Source organism: Alexandromys fortis, unplaced genomic scaffold, assembly GCF_014885135.2.
Source record: "Alexandromys fortis isolate MF-2015 unplaced genomic scaffold, M_Fortis_MF-2015_v1.1 scaffold_19, whole genome shotgun sequence".
Lineage (NCBI taxonomy): Eukaryota > Metazoa > Chordata > Mammalia > Rodentia > Cricetidae > Alexandromys > Alexandromys fortis.
The window spans coordinates 2,467,493-2,488,421 of record NW_026067890.1 but is presented as its reverse complement, the minus strand read 5'-3'; the positions used below and the strand labels follow the sequence as shown (position 1 = coordinate 2,488,421).

Here is a 20,929-nt window from a genome sequence, read left to right as displayed (position 1 = left end):
TATATATATACCCATATCGTTTATTACAGACACAAGAAGAAAAATTGAGGGGCAAGAAGTAGCATTTGTAGTTTGTGGAGACAGAGCACAGGGAGCCAAAGAGTTGGAATGTGTCCCTAAGGGAAACAACAGGCATGCTGGGATTAAGTGGCACAGATGTCTACAGAGGAACAGATCTCCTTCACACAGGAAGAAAGAGTAGGGTACAAACAATGTCTTCAGGAGTTGGCAGCACCAATCCACTCGTGAACTCACGTTTGTCTGCACAGCACCCATACAAGATCAAGCCAATCCCCGCACTCTAGCACAAGTGGGAAGAGGTCCACATGCCCCATCCCTGAGGACCTATGGTGGGAGGGAGCCAGTTTCTTTAAGGGTGTGGCTTATGATAAACCTTGTTCCCCAGTGGGTGGCCTCAGATCCAGGAGTAATATAGACAGCACAATTAGAGTCGAATTATATTATATATATAATGTATGTATACACACACACACACAGTCTGGAGGTAGGAAAATAGTGGTAGATCTGGAAGGAGTAAGGTGAATATGATCCAAACACATTATGCAAAATTTTTAAAGAATGAATTAATAAAAATATTTCTTTTAATAGGCTATATTACATTGGCCTCAGCACTTGAAATGCAACAAGCTCACCTATCTGAAAAAATAACCTAAGCAACTTTCACCTATCCCAAGAAGAATTTTTTCTTGTCAGATATTGAATATGACTTATTAAGAGAGCTGTTTTGGCCTTCAGCAGCTTATAACGGAAAACGGGAAGAGAATGTCTTCATACAGATTTAAATTGTTACTCAGAATGTCTGCTCCTCCAGTGCTAGGACGGACCCAGGACTCATACACACTGCTCAAGCATCACACAACTGAACCACCTCTCCAGCCCTTTTTCTCTTGAAATAAAAACATTCTCAGGAGATAGTGTAAACTGTAGCACAGAACTCTCACTGAACATGAACACAGAAAATTCTGGCCTGAACCCTAAGCTATTTTTTAACTAAGATCTATGTAAAGGAAAAATGAAAAGAAAAAATTCACTTTATTTGTTAGAAATAAAAAATATGATGCTGAGGTCATTCATTACTCAGAGATAAAAATAACGTTCTGGGGCCAAGCAGAAATTTTATAATAATCAGAAAGAATGTCCAAAGAAATAAAATACACCTTCCCAATTATTTTATTTTTTAAATGTCCAATTTTGCTTGTTTCCCTTGCCCAAGGAAATTATTTTCATTTGCTACAGGGCTGGAGGAATATGAAAGAGAATATCAGTCACTAAAAATAATTTTAAAAATTAAGTCAGAATGTAATAGCACCAGTCACTAATTTAAGTTTCTCACACCTATTTCCCCAACCCAAAAAGAAAAGAAAAGAAAGTTAAGAGCCGTAGCGTGTAAGAAAATAGCCCCATATTAAAAAAAAAAAGAAAGAAAAAAAAAACCAAAGTGATTAAAGTGGTCTGAACAAATGAGTCCTCTGGTATCACAGCGCCACCCACTGGCTATAAGGCCTCATAGCAAACACTGAGAGAAATGAGGAAAACAGCTCCACCGGTGCTGAATTCCTAGAGCACCAAGGAGGTTCGGAAGGAACGCATCCGTATTATTTCATCTTCACCAGAGACGAGAACACCTGCCGGACACGCTCACAAAGCTGAGTTTTCGCAAATGTGAAATCCATGACTTTGATCTCTCTCTCCCAGAAGGACTAATCTTAGAGCTGAAACCAAACAAAATGCCGTTTCAGCTCCACGGATGAAAAAAAGAAATGGCATCTCTAAGCAGAAGATGCCTACTTGCATCTCACTGCTAACAAAGAAAATTTCATATTCATAATATAATGAAAAGCTAGTGAAATGTACACTGAGATATAAATCAACCACACCTCCGCCTTTAACCAGGAGTAATGGAGCACACACAGCAAAGAAAATGTCCCCGACCTTGGACTGGAAACGTGCTTTGTTCTTGTAGGTTTACTTTGTTTGGTGTGTGTGTGTGTGTGTGTGCTCATAATAACAACAAACGTAGCAACAATTTTTAAAAATCTAAGATCTCTGAACAAACTAGTCAACACCACGCTTCCTTTTCAGTAACCCACAGTAGCGCTGCCATGAAAGCTACGGTCCCCTTAAGACCAGATATAGCGGCACACGCCTGTAATCCCACACCCGGAAGCAGAGGCAGGAAGATAGGTTCAGGGTTACCCTTGGTTACACAGCCAATTGGAGGCCAGCCTGGGCTACACAAAACCTGTCTCATTCCCAAAGACACAATCCCCATTGATCCTTTGCCTGAGATAATTATCTTCATTTGCTAATCATTCTAGTTTACTGTTTCAAATCTGGTGTGTGACACTAACAGTCATGTCACCTAGAGGACAGTGTTCCTTTGGAGGTGCAGAAGAACACACAAAAAGACTTGACTGACATCAATGCACAGGCTGCATGGCCTAGCTGGATAGAATCTCCATAGACCAGACTTCAGAAATCTTCTCTCGCAGTGCCCATGGGTCTTCCAAATTAAAACATATTCCAGGTTGTCAGCGTGAGCCCGGGTCTCCTTGTTTTGATAATTATGACCCAGGTCCATCAAAAAACAAACAAACAAACAAGAAAAAAACAGTCTTCACTTGCTCATACTTGGTTGATTGCAGATAAGAATACCATGAGGAAAATCACATTCCCACATATGTAAATCGCCAACACCGCCTTCTTAAAAACATGACCCTGAAATAAAAACTGGGATTTAGCAGAAAGCACCGTCATGAAGGTTTGTGTCAATCAACAAGAGAGGAGAAGCTCACCTCTGCTTCCGCGACAGTTAGTGACTGAAGGATCTGAATTCTGTCATCGTCCAGTATCTCCACTGTCAAGAACAACGGTGATACGCACGTCAACTGGTTGTCAAAAGAATAAGATAAAACCAGAATCCTAAAACACCCCAATTTTCTGCATTTCAAGCTACTAAATGTTGCAAACTTTCTGTACCTGGGTGGGGTGGGGTGTGCGTGCACATATGTGTATGTGTATGTGCATGCATGTGTTTGCACACATGCCATGTGCAAGCACACATGGAGACTCTCTGCCTTATTTCCTTCAGTCAAAATCTCTCCCTGAACTTGGAGTGAGGCTGGCAGCCAGCAAATCCCAGCCATCCTCCTGTCTCCGTTCCTGCACAGCACTGGGGTTACAGACACACATGACCATGCCCGGCTTTTCATGTGACTGCTGGAGATTTGAACTCAGATCCTGATGCTTGCAGTGGCAAGCACGTACCCTGCACTATCCCTCCAGCCCACAGTAGGGCTTTTCAAGCAGGTTACCTTTTCGAGAGAGCCGATAAGCATGTATCTCCAGAAGCACTTCGGTCCCGATATGCCAGACCACAAACCCCATCATTGCATAAGTCTTCTGTGGACTGGGGAGATTCAGCCCCGGTAAATCCATTCCTAGGAACATTGCTGCCACTATGTAGAAAAAGGGAGGGGGGGAGTGCTCAAATACAGTGCCCAGTGAAAATAATAATTGATGCTTTACAGATTAATTAGAATACATTAAACATTTATGAAAAGAATAATCTTTAGGGCTGAGAGAATTTGGCCTTCCTTAGTGTAAGACAACGTAAGACAAGATAGGAAATGATGATCTAACAATTGCTAAGAAAGCACCCGCGAACCAGGGAGGTAGCTCATGGGTAGAGGACTAGCCAGCAGGCATAAAGCCCTGGCTTCGATACCCACACCAATAACAACAACAAAGGTGCCTATCATTTCCAGAAATGTAATTCTGCAATGAAGCAAAGAAGGAGAAATGAAGAAATGACTGTTGCCCTTTTCATCCTGCACTTAATCCCACAAGCAATAGAATGTGTGTGTGTGTGTGTGTGTGTGTGTGTGTGTGTGTGTGTGTGTGAGAGAGAGAGAGAGAGAGAGAGAGAGAGAGAGAGAGAGAGAGAGAGAGGTGGCTCCCTTGGAATCAACAGAAGATATTTGATGTGGGGGGGGGGATGTTGCGGAGGGAAAGGCGCTGAGGCAGGGAGGTCACAAGCTCAAGGACTGCCTAAGCTAGAGCAAGGTCAAGATTAGAGTTGGCAAACTGATTGAGACCTAGTCTCAAAAAAAAAAAAAAAAAAAAACTATTAAAAGGGCCTGGGGATGTAACTCAGTGGTAGTGTGCTTGCCTTCCAGCGATGAGGCCCTGGGTACTGATTCCCCAGTACTGAAAAGAAAGGCTTTGTCAGGTAATTCCAGCTGTCCTCTGGAGACCATCAGCCCTCCAAGTCCAGACAGCAGAGAAATGGCCTGGAGCCGGCAGACTTGTACCTACGCACTTCATCCTCCTCACCCCGGGACCCTCGCTTACCCTGCCTGAGTGTTTGGCCATCATCATAGTCTCATTTGTTTGCAAAGGAAACGTGAAGAAATGGGAAAGAAAGGGCTGAGTTTTAAAGTCTTAAAGCCATTTAAAAAAAAAAAAAACTTTAGCTTTAAATAATGACTTAAATAGTTCCTTGTAGAAATTACTTTCTGGATTTCAATGTTTCGGGCTGATTTCTCCTCAACAACCAATTACTCCAATTACTAATGCATCTAAAATCATTTAAGCCAAATTACAACCTTCGGTGTAAACAACTGGCAATTATATATGAGTAAGTGGCACCGCGCTCACTTACCTGCTATTATTCTAGCCGCCGTCCCCACACTCCAGTGAGTCCAGTTAAACACCTGCCTCCTACCAAAATAAAAAGCCAGTCGGTCGTCTTTAAAGTGATGGAATAGCAATTTATCCCCAAGAGAATAAGAAGCATGCAATTTCCCTATTGCCAGGGAACTGGGTATCTGAAACCCATTTGAAAATCCTTAAATGTAAATACAGTCAATCACTGTGAGCTACAAACGCAAAGTGCTTCTCCCTTGAAAAGAAAGTAGTTGCCCATCTAGTGGCGCACACACGAAGCGTGTGTATATGGAAGAGCTGTCTGTACCTTGGGTCATGTAAAGGTGGTCTGAAGGTTGCTAGCAGAGGCTGAAGGACAGCCAAAGTCATCACTGTACAGCCGAGGTATGGGTGGTACCCTGCACGCTGAAAAGGGCATCGTTAATAGTCAGTCTTTCCTGTCAGTTTAAACCGAGTTAAAAAAAAAAAAAAAAAACATATACATTGTGCATGGGAATGACTGCAAGAGCCAGAGCACCAGGAAGTCTGCTGGGAGGTCATGTGTCCTAGAAACAACACAGAAATACCCTTAGCCTAAGATTTGAACACCACCACACGATGAGCATGCTAGCACAGAAGAGGGAACTGTCACAAAGTCCCACCCCTAGATAAAGAGCCACAGGCAACTCATAACAGCTGAGAGAGGGAGAATTAGTCTCACCCAGGGTTGAGGCCCCTAATTGGTAACCAATACAAAGGTCAACCCTGAGGTCATATATATGCAGCAACAATAAATGGTCACAGCAGGTTATAGTTACACACTCATGTTTGTGGAGAGAAAGAAAGAAACTGATAATCATAGAAAAAGAGGCCACCAATTTGAGGAGGGAGGGGGAAATGTGAAGAGTTGGAAGGAGAAGACATGGGAAGGGTTAATTCAGGGGGATGTGATATAATTATTATATCTTAATTAATTTTTAAAAACTTGATATATATAGCAAGACTGATCATACAGTAGAGATGCAATTCTCTGTTGACTTAATGATAATTGTAAGAGAAAGCCACTTCAATTGATCCTGTTTCTTAGACACCATACTTGGGCTGGAAAGATGGCTCAACAGTTAGGAGTTCCCAGCACCCACATCGGGCAGCTCACAACCACTATGCTTGCCTCTGGTGCTGGAGTTACCCAGATCCTCACAAATTCACATACACATCATTAAAATAACAAAAATAGCTCGGCTGTGGTAGCTCACGCCTTTAATTCCAGCACTCAGGAGGCAGATGCAGGCAGATCTCTCAGTTCAAAGCCAACCTGGCCTACAGAGTAAATTTCAAGACAGTCAGAGAAACCCTATCTCAAAAAGAAAGGAAGGAAAGAAGGAAGGAAGGAACGAATGAACGAACGAAGGAACGAAGGAAGGAACGAAGGGAGAGAGGGAGGGAGGGAGGGAGGGAGGGAGGGAGGGAGGGAGGGAGGAAGGGAGGGAGGAAGAAACCCTAACTCAAAAATTAATGCATACATAAATAATAAATGTTAGACTTCATACTTCAATTTTTCAACATTCTAGAAGGAATACACACTCACTAAAGGAATGCATGAGATGTAATACAGCCTAAAAATACATCAGTACCAAGCGATCTATATTCACAGTCTCCCTTCTGTCCCAATCCCCAACCAGGTGAAGTCATCAGATAACTCAAAAACAGGAAAATAGGATGCACACAGAAATGTCTCATTATCCACCTCTGAGAATAAAGCAGCAATCTGCCTTGACATCAAAACAGATTTATAGGGAAACCTGCTGCTGAAGGCATCCTTACCCGACTCCAGCCTCCTCTGTACACAAAAGGCAGAACAAAAGCAATGCAGGTGAGCACAGATGTGGCGAGCATGAGCATCCGGTGCACCTGCAAGGGGAGACGGCAGGGTGAGAAGATGGCTCACTTCATAAAAGACATCTGGTATCACAGCAGGGCACTCATGGGAGATTCACTGAAGCCATACATCCCGCTTACATCAAAACAATCAAAATAAAATGTCATAGGCCATTAAACTAAAGAAAACTCTATGCTGCCATCTCCTCACTCAAAGGGGCTCACCTGCTCCCTACAGCAGAAACGGATACCACACACAAAACACGCTTACTTGCCAAGGCCTTCATTTCCTTCCACAGGCATGGATGAAGCTCTGTCACCATGCAGAGTGCTATGCCATGTGCAGAAGGACAGCAAGAAAATCCAAAACACTGCATCCTGCAGGGCTTATAGTATAATCAGAGGCAATAAATGAACATTATATGGAATGTATAATTCTTTGTGGAAAATCAAGAAAATATTAAGAATGAAAATGGGCATTGTTATGTATCGGACAGCTGGTGTAAGCCAGAATTTATTCCAGGACAAGGTTACTCTACATGATACAGAGTATGATAGGTAGACCCTATACGTTTCTGTCGATGTAACTGTCACTAACATATCCACATATCAACAGTGTATTTTTAGGGACAGCGAAAGGATGGACAAGTTGGCTCAGTGGGTAAAGGCACTTGGTGAACAAGCCTGATGACATGAATTCAGTTCCTGGTAGGCTGTCTCCTCACAGCAGCCGGAATGGAGATCTCACACACAAAGCCCACTGCTTTGTATAGAGAGAATCACTCCACAAAACTGTCCTCTGACCTCAACACAAGCTCACTAAGGTACACACACTCACACATTACATCATGAGTGACCACATGAATGCATACATGTCCTCCCACACACACACATGCATACATGCATGCATACATGGATACATGCATACACGCATACATACATTTCAAAGAATAAAGGCAGTAGAGGACTTGGACTGATTAAAAAAAAAAACATGATCTTCTAACTGGAAAACCTACAGAGCAGATTGGAGGAGAAAGAACGTAGGCATGAGAGCTCACAGGCAGAGACGGACAGAATGGGCACATAGCAAAAAAATTTAATCAGTAAGGGCTGGAGAGGTGGCTTAGTGGTTAAGAGCACCGGCTGCTCTTGCAGAGGACCCAGGTTCAATTCCCAGCACCCACACAGTGGCTCACAACTATCTATAACTCCAGTTCCAAGGGACCCAAACACCCTCTTCTGGCCTCTTCAGGCACCAGGCATGCATGAGATACAGACTTACATGCAAGCAAAACACACACACACACACACACACACACACACACACACACACACACACAAAGTAATAATACAATAATTTTTAGAAAGTGTTCTTAAAGAGAATAAATAAATTAGGCAACCCTGTCAACTAAGAAGAGAAATGAGGTTAAAACAAGAGGAACCTCAAGAGCTGTTTCTATGGCCAGGAGAAGTGAAGGGTGTGCTCTGATGAGGTCAGGACTCCTCCCTTTTTCTTAGACGCAAGTGTGTGCTATGTCATGCCCCACACTGACTGGTGGCTCAGTACATGTGTGAATACCCACATTCTCCTGCCCATGAAGATAAGGCTGGCCAGCCTTCCTGCTTGTCGCCCCGCACCGTGTTCTGTGGGACCCCAACTCCCCATCCACAGGATGAGCATGGAAAAGAGCACTTCCTGTTTCCTATACCACACATCATCAGATGCTCTTGACTGTTACATAGGGAGATTCCAGCTCTCAGGGGCTCACCAAGCAGAGGACGGACGTGCAGCGAGCACCAGCATTTCCTTCCTCTGCTTTCCAGACCTCCTTGACTCAAATTGACTTAGTGCAGTGAGCTAATCCCTCTCAGCTTCTCCCACTACAAACATAAGGGTAAGGAAGGATCATTTGACCCTGACGTGTTCTCCAATCCAGCCCACTCATCAAGAAACCAGACTCTGTAAAGAATCTTACATTGGTTCTTAGGTGCTTAGGAAACTACGGGGAGGGGAATGGATCTAAGACCTGCAATAGCTGTAATTGAGAAAAGAAAAAGAAAAAAAAACACGTGGGCCAGTGAGATGACTTAGCAAGTAAATGGACTTGCTGTGTAGCCTGGTGACCTGAGCGATCCCAGAACCCGTACGGTGGAAGAAAACGGACTCCCAAAGGTAGTCCTCACACATACACGCCCACACGTCTATGTGCACACATGATCGTGAGCACGCGCGCACACACACACAGAGACCTCACATCACAGTATTTGAATAACATGGAAATGGTTTTAAGCCTTTTCTATTACTAACCTGAAACCAAGCTGCTTCACCAAAGAAGAAGGCTTTGGACCAAACAGATCTGAAGAACCGGGCAACCAGTACTCCTATGCTAACTGTGGTCATCCATGCCACAGACATTAAGGCACCTACGGGAGGGAAAGGTACAGTGACTCACATCACAGAGTAAGCTGCTGCAGAAAATATAAACGACCAGCAAACTACATTCAAGATATAGAAAAAATAATTCCCTCCCCCCACAAAAAAAAAAAAACACAATATATCATAGTTCTTATTATACCTCCACTGCTGATGCTAACAGTCCACAAGATCATACCCTAGCAGGTACGAGGTACACCAAGTGTTTTACGCATATTAGTCAAATGGTCTTTGCCACTGTTCATGGGTATTTATATGGTCCCCAGCTGACTGATGGGGAAACAAAGGCACAGAGCGCTCGAACAGCTTGACCACAGCAACTGTGTTCTTAACCTTCTTTCTAACAGTCCTGCCTGCAACTTTCTTCTCCAGTAGTCTTACTCTAAACAACAAAGGATGGACAAAAGGACACATGACTTCTGGATCTAATTCCTGCCCAACTGGAGGTGCAGCGGGAGCAAATCCAGCTGACGGTAGGAAAGTGGCTTTCAAGGTGAGCCACCTCTGTGAAGAGAACTCTGGAGAAATGTCAAGGGACTACAGCAAGAAAACCCCGAGAGGCTAACGTGTTGTAATGGTACAGTTTGCCCGGCTTTACTGCTTTTGAATCCTCTCTTTTCATCATGAGCCAGTGCACTCGGCAAGTAGAATCAACTCTCATTGGTAGACCCAAAGCACAGGAGAGCCTTTTGTCCAAGCCACTACTCTCCCACTTATCCAAAGATCTAAGCACTACACCACGTACTTCCTATGCTGAAATACTAACACAAGAGGGCTACTAAACAACCAAAACCACACACCGCTTTTTAATTAGCATTTATTTTAATTTAAAAAAGACAAAAATCAAGGATTCAAAAGCATTAACTTAATTAATCCAGTAATACTCAACCTGGATGAATTTTAAAAATTTCCACTGTTGATTTTAAATGGGTCGGGGTTCAGACCACTGAATTAGATCTCCTTCTCACTTTTAATAAAAATTGACAAACATTCAGAGGGACAATCTGCCTGAAAACGTTGTTTAAAGATAAAAGAATCGCCAGGCAATGGTGGCACATGCCTTTAATCCCAGCACTTGGGAGGCTGAGGCAGGTGGATCTCAGTGAGTTGGAGGCCAGCCTGGTCTACAAGAGTTAGGTCCAAGACAGGCTCTAAAACTACAGGAAAACCCTATTTCAGAAAAAAAAAAAAAAGAAGAAGAAGAATCATGCCAATTCGCTAAGTGACTCCTTGACTCCTGCCCCCACCCCCTCGTTCCTGATCTAGTCAATGCCTGCTCGTTGGTTAGTGTATCCCATAAAATGTAACAACGCTGCTCTGTTCACTCACCATGCGCCTTTAAAAGGGGTGAAGAGTGGGATCCTCCTACGTTCTTTGGAGTGCCGGTCACATCGTATTTTTCGTACGTTATCAAAGGTTGCTGAGGGTGCCTAAAAATTCGGCCTGAGAGGTGGACACAGAACAGAAAGGAAATGTTTTACAGTAATGAAAAACAATCAGATAGGAAGAGTTGACATTCACAGGTAAAAGCAACATAAAGATACATTTTCGAGAACACATGGCTTTCCTGAAAATCAAGGAAGTAATTTAGCTAACCACGAGATGAATCTAAAAGAGGACTGGGAACGGAAGAGTTAAAGCGAGAAGAACCAGCGTGTGCGGTTAACAGATCAAACAATGTCAAATTAACGGCTGATGACGTCACTGAAAACACCCAGTGTAATTCTCGCACAGTGACAGGTATATTCTAAAGCTACAACCCTCTAACCACGCCTGCATTCTGAAATCCGCGGACATGCTAACAAACACTGGGCCTAGGAAGACAACGAGCAGACAACAATGAAAAGCATTCTGATGAAATAGAATTTGCCAGATGGTCAGTTCGGACTGGGTCTGAGGAACAGATCATAGTCTCGAATAAGAAAAGGAGGGAAGAGCTAGAGAGTTGGCTCAGTGTTTAAGGGCACTTACTCTTGCAGAGGACCTGGGAACCTGACACCCTCTTCTAACCTCTAAGGCACACATGCAAGAAAAATACCCATACACGTGAAATAACAGAAAAGAAAGCAAAAACAATTATTTTTAAACTGAAAAAACATTATTATCCTTTTCCCCTTTTTTTCCTTTCTTTCATTCTTTTTGGGGTTTGGTTTGTTTTGTTTTGTTTTTTTGCAAGTGGGACTCACTATGTTCAAGGGCTAGCCTTGAACTCATAGAGGTCCACTTGCCCCTACCCTGCCACTTCCTCCTTAGTGCTGGGATTAAAGGCATGCACCACCATGGATGGCCTTATTTGTGTCTTTTATTACTATTTGTTGCACATAAAATCAAAACAGGGAAATACAGAATTATTCCAAATGTGTGCGTATATGTGTATATGTATGCCCCCTACTACACAGGTAAAATAACTTTTAGACCCTAGCATCTGGTTGATGTGCCCAGTAACAATGTATTGGAGAAAATCTATCTTCCCTTTCCCAGCAGATATCAAATGCAAATAGCATTGTGGTTAGAAACAGGACTCCATGTCCATTTCCCCCTTCTCCTTGCTAGGGTTTTGTCTGGTTTGGACACGAGCAAGTCCTGTGCATGCTCTGTGCGTTCATACACACATCGGCCCTGTTGTATCTGGAGGATGCTGCTTGCTGCTTCCTTGACATCATCCACCTCCTCTGATTCTTACGATCTTTTTTCTCCTCTTTTGCAAAAATATAGGCACAAGAATATTCTTAACAATGTTTTTATGTTACTTAAAAAATGTAAACTAAATGTCCATCACTAGAACAGAATAAATTACAGAATATGCAAACATATTTTTAGAAAACTATTCAAGTACAAAAATAGTTAAGAAACTTAATGATCTATAAACTTTTATTGAAAACAAATGCTAGATATCAGGCAACAGCCTAGGTCACAGAAATTTCAAAAGGATGGGGCTTGTGAGCTGTTGCAGCGGGTAAAAGAACTTGACAGTGCAAACCTGGTGCCCTGGAGGAGAAAACTGACTCAGCAAAGTTGTCCCCTGACCACCACAAGATCACCATGGGTATACCTGCATACACACTAATAATAATAATAATTGAAATAACTAAATTTTTAAAAATATGTGAAGGATATAGGTTATACTATCTGTATAACAAAATCAAAAAAATAAAAGAGGAAAGATGATCCAGCTAGATACTTACAGCACTATTTTTAAAATAATTTATTCTTTTTCCTATGTACATCGATGTGAGAGCATCAGATCCCCTGGAACTGGAGTTTTAGACAGCTGTGAACTGCCATGTGGATGCTGGGAATTGAACCCAGGTTCTCTGGAAGAGCAGGACTGCTCTCGGACACTAAGCCATCTCTCCAGCACCGAAACTATTGTGTAAGCTATTGGTTTAAACAGGAAATCAAAACTAAAACCACAGGCCTTTTTAGAGATGCTAACACTGAAAACACCTCAAAACACTTGGATACAATCAAAGTAAAGATCAAGTATTGAAGTGATAGTTTAATTTGTGGTTTGTCAAAACAACAAGATGTAACCACACTGGCTAGTTTTTATCAACTTGCTACAAGCTGGAGTCACCAGGAATCTCAGCTGAGGAATTGCCACCGTCTGATTGGTCTTTGGACACATCTATGAGTCATTTTCTTCCTTGATGGTTGATGTGGCAGGGCCCAAACCACCATGGGCAGTGCCATCCCTGCCCATGGGATGGGATATATAAGAAGTCTGGGATATATAAGAAGCTGAGCAAGGCAGAGGAAGCAGTGTTCCTCCACAATCTTTGCCTCAGTTCCTGTCTCAAGCTCCCACCTTGGCTCCTTTTGAAGATGGACAGTAACCTGTCAAACAGAACCTTTCGTCCCCTGTGGGTGCTTTTGGTCAGAGCAACAGAGAGCCAAACTAAATCAGTAGTCTGGAAAATCAGGAAGGAAATATCAATAGACTCAATTAAGGAACTATCGATAGACTCAATTAAGTGTTTGGTAATTCAAACCACAGACGTCTCAAACAATGTTAGAAATAAACAAGATGGCAAAGCTGCTGTTACTGAAGACACTGTTTACGAAAATGAAGATGAGGCTGTACGTGACGGTGTGTGCTTTTAATCCCAGCCCTCGACAGACAGAGATGGGTGGATCTCTATGAGTTCAAGGCTAGACCGAGCTACAGAAAGTTTCATGGAGGCCACTCAGGGCTATATAGCGAGACTCTGCCTCAAAACAAAACAACCAACCAAAGAAAACTAAAACTAAAGATTCAGATTCCTAAAGTACACCAGGACCACAGGGTACCCATTTTACTTAGGAAGGTGCATGACAGGAAATGACCCCAGCAGAACAACCAGACACAACCCCTTCTAGTCTGAATGGCTGCCTGGGCTCTTACTGCACCCCCTGGAGAAGCTCATGTCCAAGGAGACCAGATCCAGCTTATACAGACTGTCCCACCGGAGCTGGCATTTCTTACAAAAATCCAAAAGGCACTGTTCCTAGGAAAGTAGAGCAAAGCCCAAAGACATACATCTTACAAGGCGCTTACAGTTCTGGTTCAAATCCATTGTACAAGGCAGGGGCCATTGAAATCATAAGCAATGCTGCCGTGTAACCTGACTGACATTCTCTGAATGAAACACAGCCAGAAACTTAACTCAAAATCCAAGGAGAACCCCTTCCACACCTTTAAATGAGCAACTGTAGTGGTATCTGCAAAGGAGAGGGGAAAGGAAGAGAGAAAAAAAAAAGATGTGCAAAGATAGATTTAACCAGAGTGCTTACCGTCGTGAGCGGCTCCTTCTGCTAGGAAGATGTAGTAGCTTTCGTTTAACACAAATCTGTTCTTAACCCCAGGAAGGGTGATGTTTCTTCTGAATGAACACTGTATAACACCATCCACCAGCCTCCAGGCCATATCCTCCAGGGTCCCCTACAAACACAAGAGCCTCTCAACACTTTCCAAAGATTTGCTAAAAGCAAGACATGCTCCAAACCCTGGCCTGCTCCATTTCCTTTCTCTGAGGTTGGAGGAGCATGTTTTATCTTCAGTGTCCTTCCTTAGTTTTCCCCATCAAAGAACACCAAGGGTTTTTTTTTTTTTAATTATTCCAGTTTATCTTTATGTCACTTGGCAAACGTTATTTTTCACTCTGAGCCGGATCTCCCCAGTTCCTCCACCCGGGCTGGAAAATCTAGCGGATGTGCTGAGATTAAAGGCATGGATATCATGGGTTGGGGTAGTGGTGCTGCTGATCTTGACCTTTGACCCTGGTGTCCCACCCACTGAGTGACAGCATCACTGGCATGTGCCTCCAAGTCCAGTTTCTGCAGTTCTGGGGACTGAACCATGGGGCACCCTTTCCTCAAGTCTCATCTTATAAACCTGTCCTATAAGCTTTTGGGAAGGGGCTAGTCCTCTGATCATGTCAATAAGCCATAAAAGCCTTTTCCATATGATGTAATGAAAAGAATTTAAGTGACGTAAGCAATAACTGATCGTTTCCTGACAGAGAACTTCGCCTTTGTGCTTTTTTAAGTACGGAATGTTTCTTGGAGATAATTCAGAGAAGAATGCCGCTGCCGGGCCCTTGCCTAGGCGAGGTTAACTGAGGGGCTGGCCACACACACAGTCACATCGGTGGCAGCCACATAGCAGGAAGGAGGACCAAACAAGTGTGTTGCCAGCATGTTCACACTCACCCTGGATTCCATCACAGGATAACTTCGCCCTGTCAGATAGGAAGGCTGTATATACACTGTCTGATCTTCGCGGATACACAAATAAGCATCGTCGTCACCCTGAAAAACAAGGGCATTATTTTAAGGAGCCCCTAATCATTTTTTTTTTTTCAGGGATGACCGTCTGATATTAGACAACCAATTGGTTTGCTCTACTCTGGGGAAGACTATTTCTCTCACTATCACTACATAGTTGCCTGTAACTCCTCTTCTAGGGCCGAGGGGCTACCGAGCTCTCCCCATCCATGTTAGTGTGTCTATTAGTGTTGTCCTTGTTCAGGTAATATTTAGGCAGCCACGTACGTGAGACTTTGCGGGTAGAGCTTCTAACATTTCTAACAGACAAAGTCTCACAACAAACTCCCCATTCCTCTGGCTCTTACAGCCTTCCCATCCCCTCTTCTACAGTGCTCTCGGAACCTTAGGTGCAGGCGTTCTGTTGCAGATGTACCAGATGGAACTAGAGTATACAACAACAAAGAAAGAAAGGGGCCATGAGTTTGAAAGAGAACGGAAGACGGGGAGTTACCTAGGAAAGTTTGGAGGAAGAGCAGGAAAGGGGAGATTGGAAATGATGTAACTATAAAAACAAAAATAAATAATTCGTTTAAAGAGACAGGCAAGAAGCAACGAAATGACTTAGTGGGTAAACATACCCAATGCCAAGTTTAATGACCTGAATTTGATCCCTAAAGCCAACACGGTAACAACAACAACAACAACAAAGGTACCCACGTAAAAAGCCAGGCCTGGCAATGTACACCTGTAATCCAGGTGCTGTGGGGGATAAGACAGGAGGAGCCCAGTCTACGTGAAACAGTGAGAACATCAGATTTAGTGAGAGACCTTGTCTTAAAACATAAGGTGGAGAGCAATTGAGAAAGAATCCTCTCTTCAACCTCAGACCTCCTAATGTACCTGCAAATCAGTGCACATAAAAAATAATAACAATACAGTCAAAGCAGCTGACTTAGCAGCAACCTGATTAGAGCTACAGTGCCAACAAGAACAGAGAGGCATCCTGACTATCAGAGAAGACAGCACAGAAGAGAATGGGAACAGGTAACTCGATCTTCACCTCCTAAATGAAGGGTAAGAGAAGATGCCACTGTTTATAAACACCAAAGTTCCAGAAATCCATGTCTGAAGCATGGAAGCACACAATATAGTAAATTCAGAGGGGCAATTATGGAGACAGGAAGACTAAGGAGGGGTTCAGGAGCAACACAGGAAGGCCAGGTAGAGGTACAAGTCACATCAGAGACGGTGATGATGCCGTGAAGAGAATTAAAGCACAATGTTGGAGGCCATGGGAAGGTTGGTGAGACAGCTCAGGAGGGAAAGGCACTCGCTGCCAATCCTGACAACCTAAGTGTGGTCCGCAGGACCCACATGTCGGAAGGAGGAACAAACTCACACACACCGTCCTATACTCCCACATCTGTACCTGCAAAGTGACACACACTCCAAGTAAGAAAGTATAAAAGAAAATAATGTTTGTAAAAAGTACATGGGAGGGCAGATGTGGGTAGCTCGGCAGTACCGAGTACTTGCCTATCCTGAATACGCCCCTCAAAATCAATCCACAGACAGATGAGCATCCGGTAACATATTAGCATTCAAATCTTCACTTCTCTGAATTATTCCTGCTCAGAAGCAACAGGCTATTTTGAGGAATGACGAAGGATGAGCGGAAAGCATCTTGTGACACCAGGGCACACTAAGACACACTAAAAATGGATTGAGAAGCCAAAAGGGGCCAGAAGGCAGCTAAAGAGACTCCATCAATAACCTGCCATGCAATGGGCCAGAAGAATCCATTAGTCTAGGAGCTGAAAGATGGCTCGGAAGGTAAAGACGCTGGTAGAGCAAGCCTGGTGATCTGGGTTCAATTCCCAGAGCCCACAGAAAGGTAGAGGGAGGAAGCTGGCTCCACAAAGTTGTCCCCTGACTTCTGCGTGCACGCTGCGTGTGTACACATGTGTATGCTTGGTTTGTCATTCCTAGAGCCAAAATCACAGGTCAAACAGCAGGAGGCTGAGGTGTCCTGGGGACTGAGCGCTCAACCTAGGGGACCTGACACTATCTCAAGGTTGAATGCCTGCTGCAAAATTAACCACTTGCTTGGTGTGTGATATCCCCACACTTCGGAGGATCACAGAAGCAGCCGTGTTATGAGTGTATAGTTCGAGAAATTGACTCTGTTTTCTACTTAAGAGGGAAATGAGGATAGAAGCTAGTAACGTGTTTGCTTATTAGACTTTATATCATAAAAACATCATAGACAGAGAAGACCAAAATGCAAAAATAAGCAAGTCACTATTAGCAAAAATTTGGAAAATTATACTTTTCAATTTTTGTGATGAAAGCAATTGCTGTCAATTTATGAGCCACTATTTTTTTTAGGTAGAAATTAGGTTGTTATCCAATCAGCATTTAAAATATCAAGCATCTTCAGTATCTCAACTTATTATATAGTCAAAAATAACAGGACCCTGAATGTGGTGGCGCACGCCTTTAATCCCAGTACTCAAGAGGCAGAGAAAAACAGATCTATGGGAGTTTTGAGGCCAGTCTGGTCTACAGAGTTCCAAGCTAGCCAAGGCTACATAGTGAGACCCTGTCTCCAAAAAAAAAAAGAAAAAAAGAAAGTTCATAAAATACACTAAAGTTTTGGAAATAACAACCTTAAATAGAAATAACCACTTTTAAAGTATATCCTGAAGATGATCCATTTCCGCCAATTTAGGCAACCAGGTGTATAACTGATTCTAATCATTAAGCAGGCTCTCTCTGTAAACCAACTGCACCTGCGTAATTAAATCTTTTTATAAACACTTTTGATGAGCACTATAAGAGAAATAGGTAAGATTTCTAAGGGAGATTAAAATATCTCAAATTAGAGATAAACGCTTTTGTGCCGTCTTGCCTACAATTCACAAGAGCTAACAACCTACCTGTAGGACATCCGCCATCACACTCAACAATGAAATCCTCCCTTCTCCCTCATTCACTGTGGCCAATAGGAGGAAATGGTGCTATTACATTACAGCACGAATTTGAGCTCTACAGTTTCAGAAACAAGTTGTTTTTTTTTTTATTTTTCAATGACAAATAAATACGATGCAATATGTCACATCTAATAATACATAACTGACGTATGTAAATGAACGCAGTGCCCCAGAGATCCACCTTAAGGAAATTATGTGTTTAGACAGCAAGGTCTTTTAAGCCTATCTGGACTCCTCTTCCGCATTTGCCTCACAGCCAATTCCATCCCGTTCGCACAACAAGCCTTTCCTTATTGCTTTAGAGTCACATTTGACTCTGATCTCAACCTCATTACTCACCTCAGGCACCAAATTTGATTCATTTCGCTCGTACTGAGAACCCCCAAAAGAATAAGCTGCAGGTCTGACGGTAATTACAGAGAGAAAGCAGGGGGGGAATATTTTGCACAATCACAGCATCAAGATGCATAAGGCTTCCCAGAAAAGTAACTCTGCAGAGAAAAGGTTGACACTTTCTTCCTCTTGGAAGTGCATGAGGTAACGTGTTGCTTTGTCACTATGATGCTATGTGTTTTGAGAGGGGGGCTTCACAACCCCAGGCTGCTGGCCTCAAATCTGCCATGACCTCAAACTCCTGATCCTCCTATGCCAATGCCAACAACTTGGGTGGCATGCACTTCGGAATAAATCTCGGCTCGTCTTTCACAGCCATGTCAGAGTTCTGCCTTGCTTGATTTTGTTTGGTTATTTTGAGCTATGGTCCCCTAAAAAGGTGGGGGGATAGATGTCAAGTTTAAACCCTGACATGAGGAAACGCCTCCAAAGACTTTGCCTTCCCTAACGAGGAAGTCACACCGGTGGGCATCCACTCTGCTCACTGCCAAGCCTCTACGAAGAGGACTTACGTTTGCCAAGGGTCCCCTTTCTTCTCCCTGGTGGAACTGGACCCTTCTGTAGCATTCTGCTTTTCCCCAGCAGCACAAGGCTGCCACCTACAGAATCCCTAAATCCAGCCAGCAGTCCCCTCCCAGGAAGAGAAAGAATCAGGGAAAGGAGGTTGCCTTGCACACATCAGGCAAAGGAGCAGTCAGAACGCCTGCACATATGTGGCATGCGTGGGTGGGAAACTGGCTGATGGGGGTAGGACAGGGGCACCAGCAGGAGAGGGAGGCGCCAGCAGGAGAGGCGCCAGCTTGAGTTCCGGTGCCTGCATGAACAATAGTCTGAAGGACATTACAAACATGGCATTTTATGCAGACATTTCTCTTGCCTGTGGTTCCTGCTTTTGCAGCAAGAGACAAGGACATAAGACGGCAAATGGTCTTCCCTGCTGACCCGCTCTAAGAAATCACTTCCCACCTGTTGAAATCAGGAACCAGCCACTGAGATTCAGATCTGTCCTTAGTGCTCTCCTTTCCTATTCTATGCTTAGAGCTGGAAGGCGCAGCTAATCTGCTGTTGATGCTAACCGCCTGCTGTCATCCCACAGGCAAGCAATAGATACAAACCATCCACCGGTCACGGGACAACGCAAACGACAGGTAGCCTTCACTGGGGCCACTCATTTCGACCATCACCGACTGGTCATCTCTGGTGAAGGACAAGAAGAAGCAGGCAGGCTCGGTCTCTGGGTCACAGTTCAAAGGACTCCGAACACAGAACTTCTTGCTCCCACACTCGGAAGCACTGAACTAGGAAAAATGACAAGGAGGGAAAGGTCTGAATTATGAAACAAGCTGTTCACAGCCAAGGACTGGACAGCCATTACCTTCAAGTATGGGCTGCAACAGAATGCCTTCCAAACAGGAAGCAGAGGACGCACGACAAATCAGAAACAATCAGAGCCGGGCGATGGTGGCGCACGCCTTTAATCCCAGCACTCGGGAGGCAGAGGCAGGTGGATCTCTGTGAGTTCGAGACCAGCCTGGTCTACAGAGCTAGTTCCAGGACAGGCTCCAAAGCCACAGAGAAACCCTGTGTCAAAAAAACAAAAAGAAAAAAGAAAAAAAGAAAAAAAAGAAACAATCAGAGCTTTCTCAGCTGGGGATCTTTACATGTAGTTGGTTTTAATTACCTTTTGGAAAACTATACTAGTCACTCTGAGGTGGTACAGGAGTGCTTCTGTTCATTTAATATAAAAAAGACTTCGCATCATCCAAGGTTCCCTGTAAATTTTGAGAAGTTTCCTGGGAATAACACCACACTGACAATCTTGCCTACCAGGTACCCTCTAGTTTTCAAGAGATGGGAAAAAGCAGGCAAGTCAACCATTAATGAGTCTTTATGTATAGGTCTTGGAAAGAGCTTTTAAAATTCACTCAAAATTTGCTCTTCAGTGATACAGGAGATGTCACGCTTGTAGATCTAAACCACTCTAAATAACCATCGGAGAAACTCTATTGTGTCGGGAGGCACAGCTAACGTTCTACACTCACTGAATCCAGAGCCTCCCCAGTGCGGCACCTAAGGAACCCCAACCACACCCCCACCACCACCTTAGGCTTAATAGGTATATTAAATACTCCACAGTAGGGTAAAGACAGAAGCCACCAGGACCTTGAAAACGTGACTTTGGTCTATGAGCTCCGCTTTGATCTATTCCACCTGTCCAAGATCCTGTTCTCTAAGAGTCTCTTTACTTTGGCAATCCAAAAGAGACGAAGAGGTATTTTTTAACCCTAAAAGTGCCAGGGTTTTGAATGAATCTCTCTATAATTAAAGATTATCACCTTGGCACAGAAGCATGGTAAAATCTCAAAGAATAGATCCCTTTTATTGACACGAAGGGCAATATTTTCTATTCCGAAGGTGATGTCCAAACCATTCCCTCACTCAAAGCAGTTTTTAAGTGAGTATTAAGAGTGAAGTGGGAGCTGATACAGATAGTAACCTCTTCAATAATGTACAGTCAAACCAAAGTGCGCCATGCATTATAATGTGATCAAATACAACACCCACGGAGGTGTTTAAACCCGTGGAAGAGAAGGGTGCTGAAGAAGACAACTATTATGTAAACTAAATGGTTTATTATTTAGTCATTTCTAGTTTTATTTGTATGTATGTGTCTGTGTGAATGTATGCTCAGGGTCCAAGGAGGCCAGAAGAGGGCACCAGAGCCTCTGCAGCTGGACTTACAGGCAGCTGTGGTCAGCCTGATGTGGGATTTGGAACTAAACTTGGGTCCTCTAGAAGAGCAACAAGTGCTCTT

At 43.5% G+C, this 20,929-nt stretch overlaps 1 protein-coding gene across 3 annotated transcripts in view; it reads right to left on the bottom strand.

The window, feature by feature from the left end:
* Positions 1-6: 6 nt before the first annotated feature.
* Frrs1 (ferric chelate reductase 1) overlaps positions 7-20,929 on the bottom strand; it is a 38,926-nt gene continuing 18,003 nt past the window's right edge. For all 3 annotated transcript variants that reach the window (XM_050137520.1, XM_050137597.1, XM_050137432.1), the window contains exons 6-16: positions 19,230-19,412; positions 14,672-14,770; positions 13,754-13,901; positions 10,310-10,423; positions 8,855-8,970; positions 6,493-6,579; positions 4,997-5,094; positions 4,685-4,743; positions 3,336-3,479; positions 2,817-2,878; positions 7-2,739 (exon numbers count right to left, since the gene is read on the bottom strand). In XM_050137520.1, the coding sequence (XP_049993477.1) occupies positions 2,647-2,739; positions 2,817-2,878; positions 3,336-3,479; positions 4,685-4,743; positions 4,997-5,094; positions 6,493-6,579; positions 8,855-8,970; positions 10,310-10,423; positions 13,754-13,901; positions 14,672-14,770; positions 19,230-19,412 (1,203 nt within the window). In that variant the 3' untranslated portion in view covers positions 7-2,646. The remainder of the gene's footprint in view (positions 2,740-2,816; positions 2,879-3,335; positions 3,480-4,684; positions 4,744-4,996; positions 5,095-6,492; positions 6,580-8,854; positions 8,971-10,309; positions 10,424-13,753; positions 13,902-14,671; positions 14,771-19,229; positions 19,413-20,929) is intronic.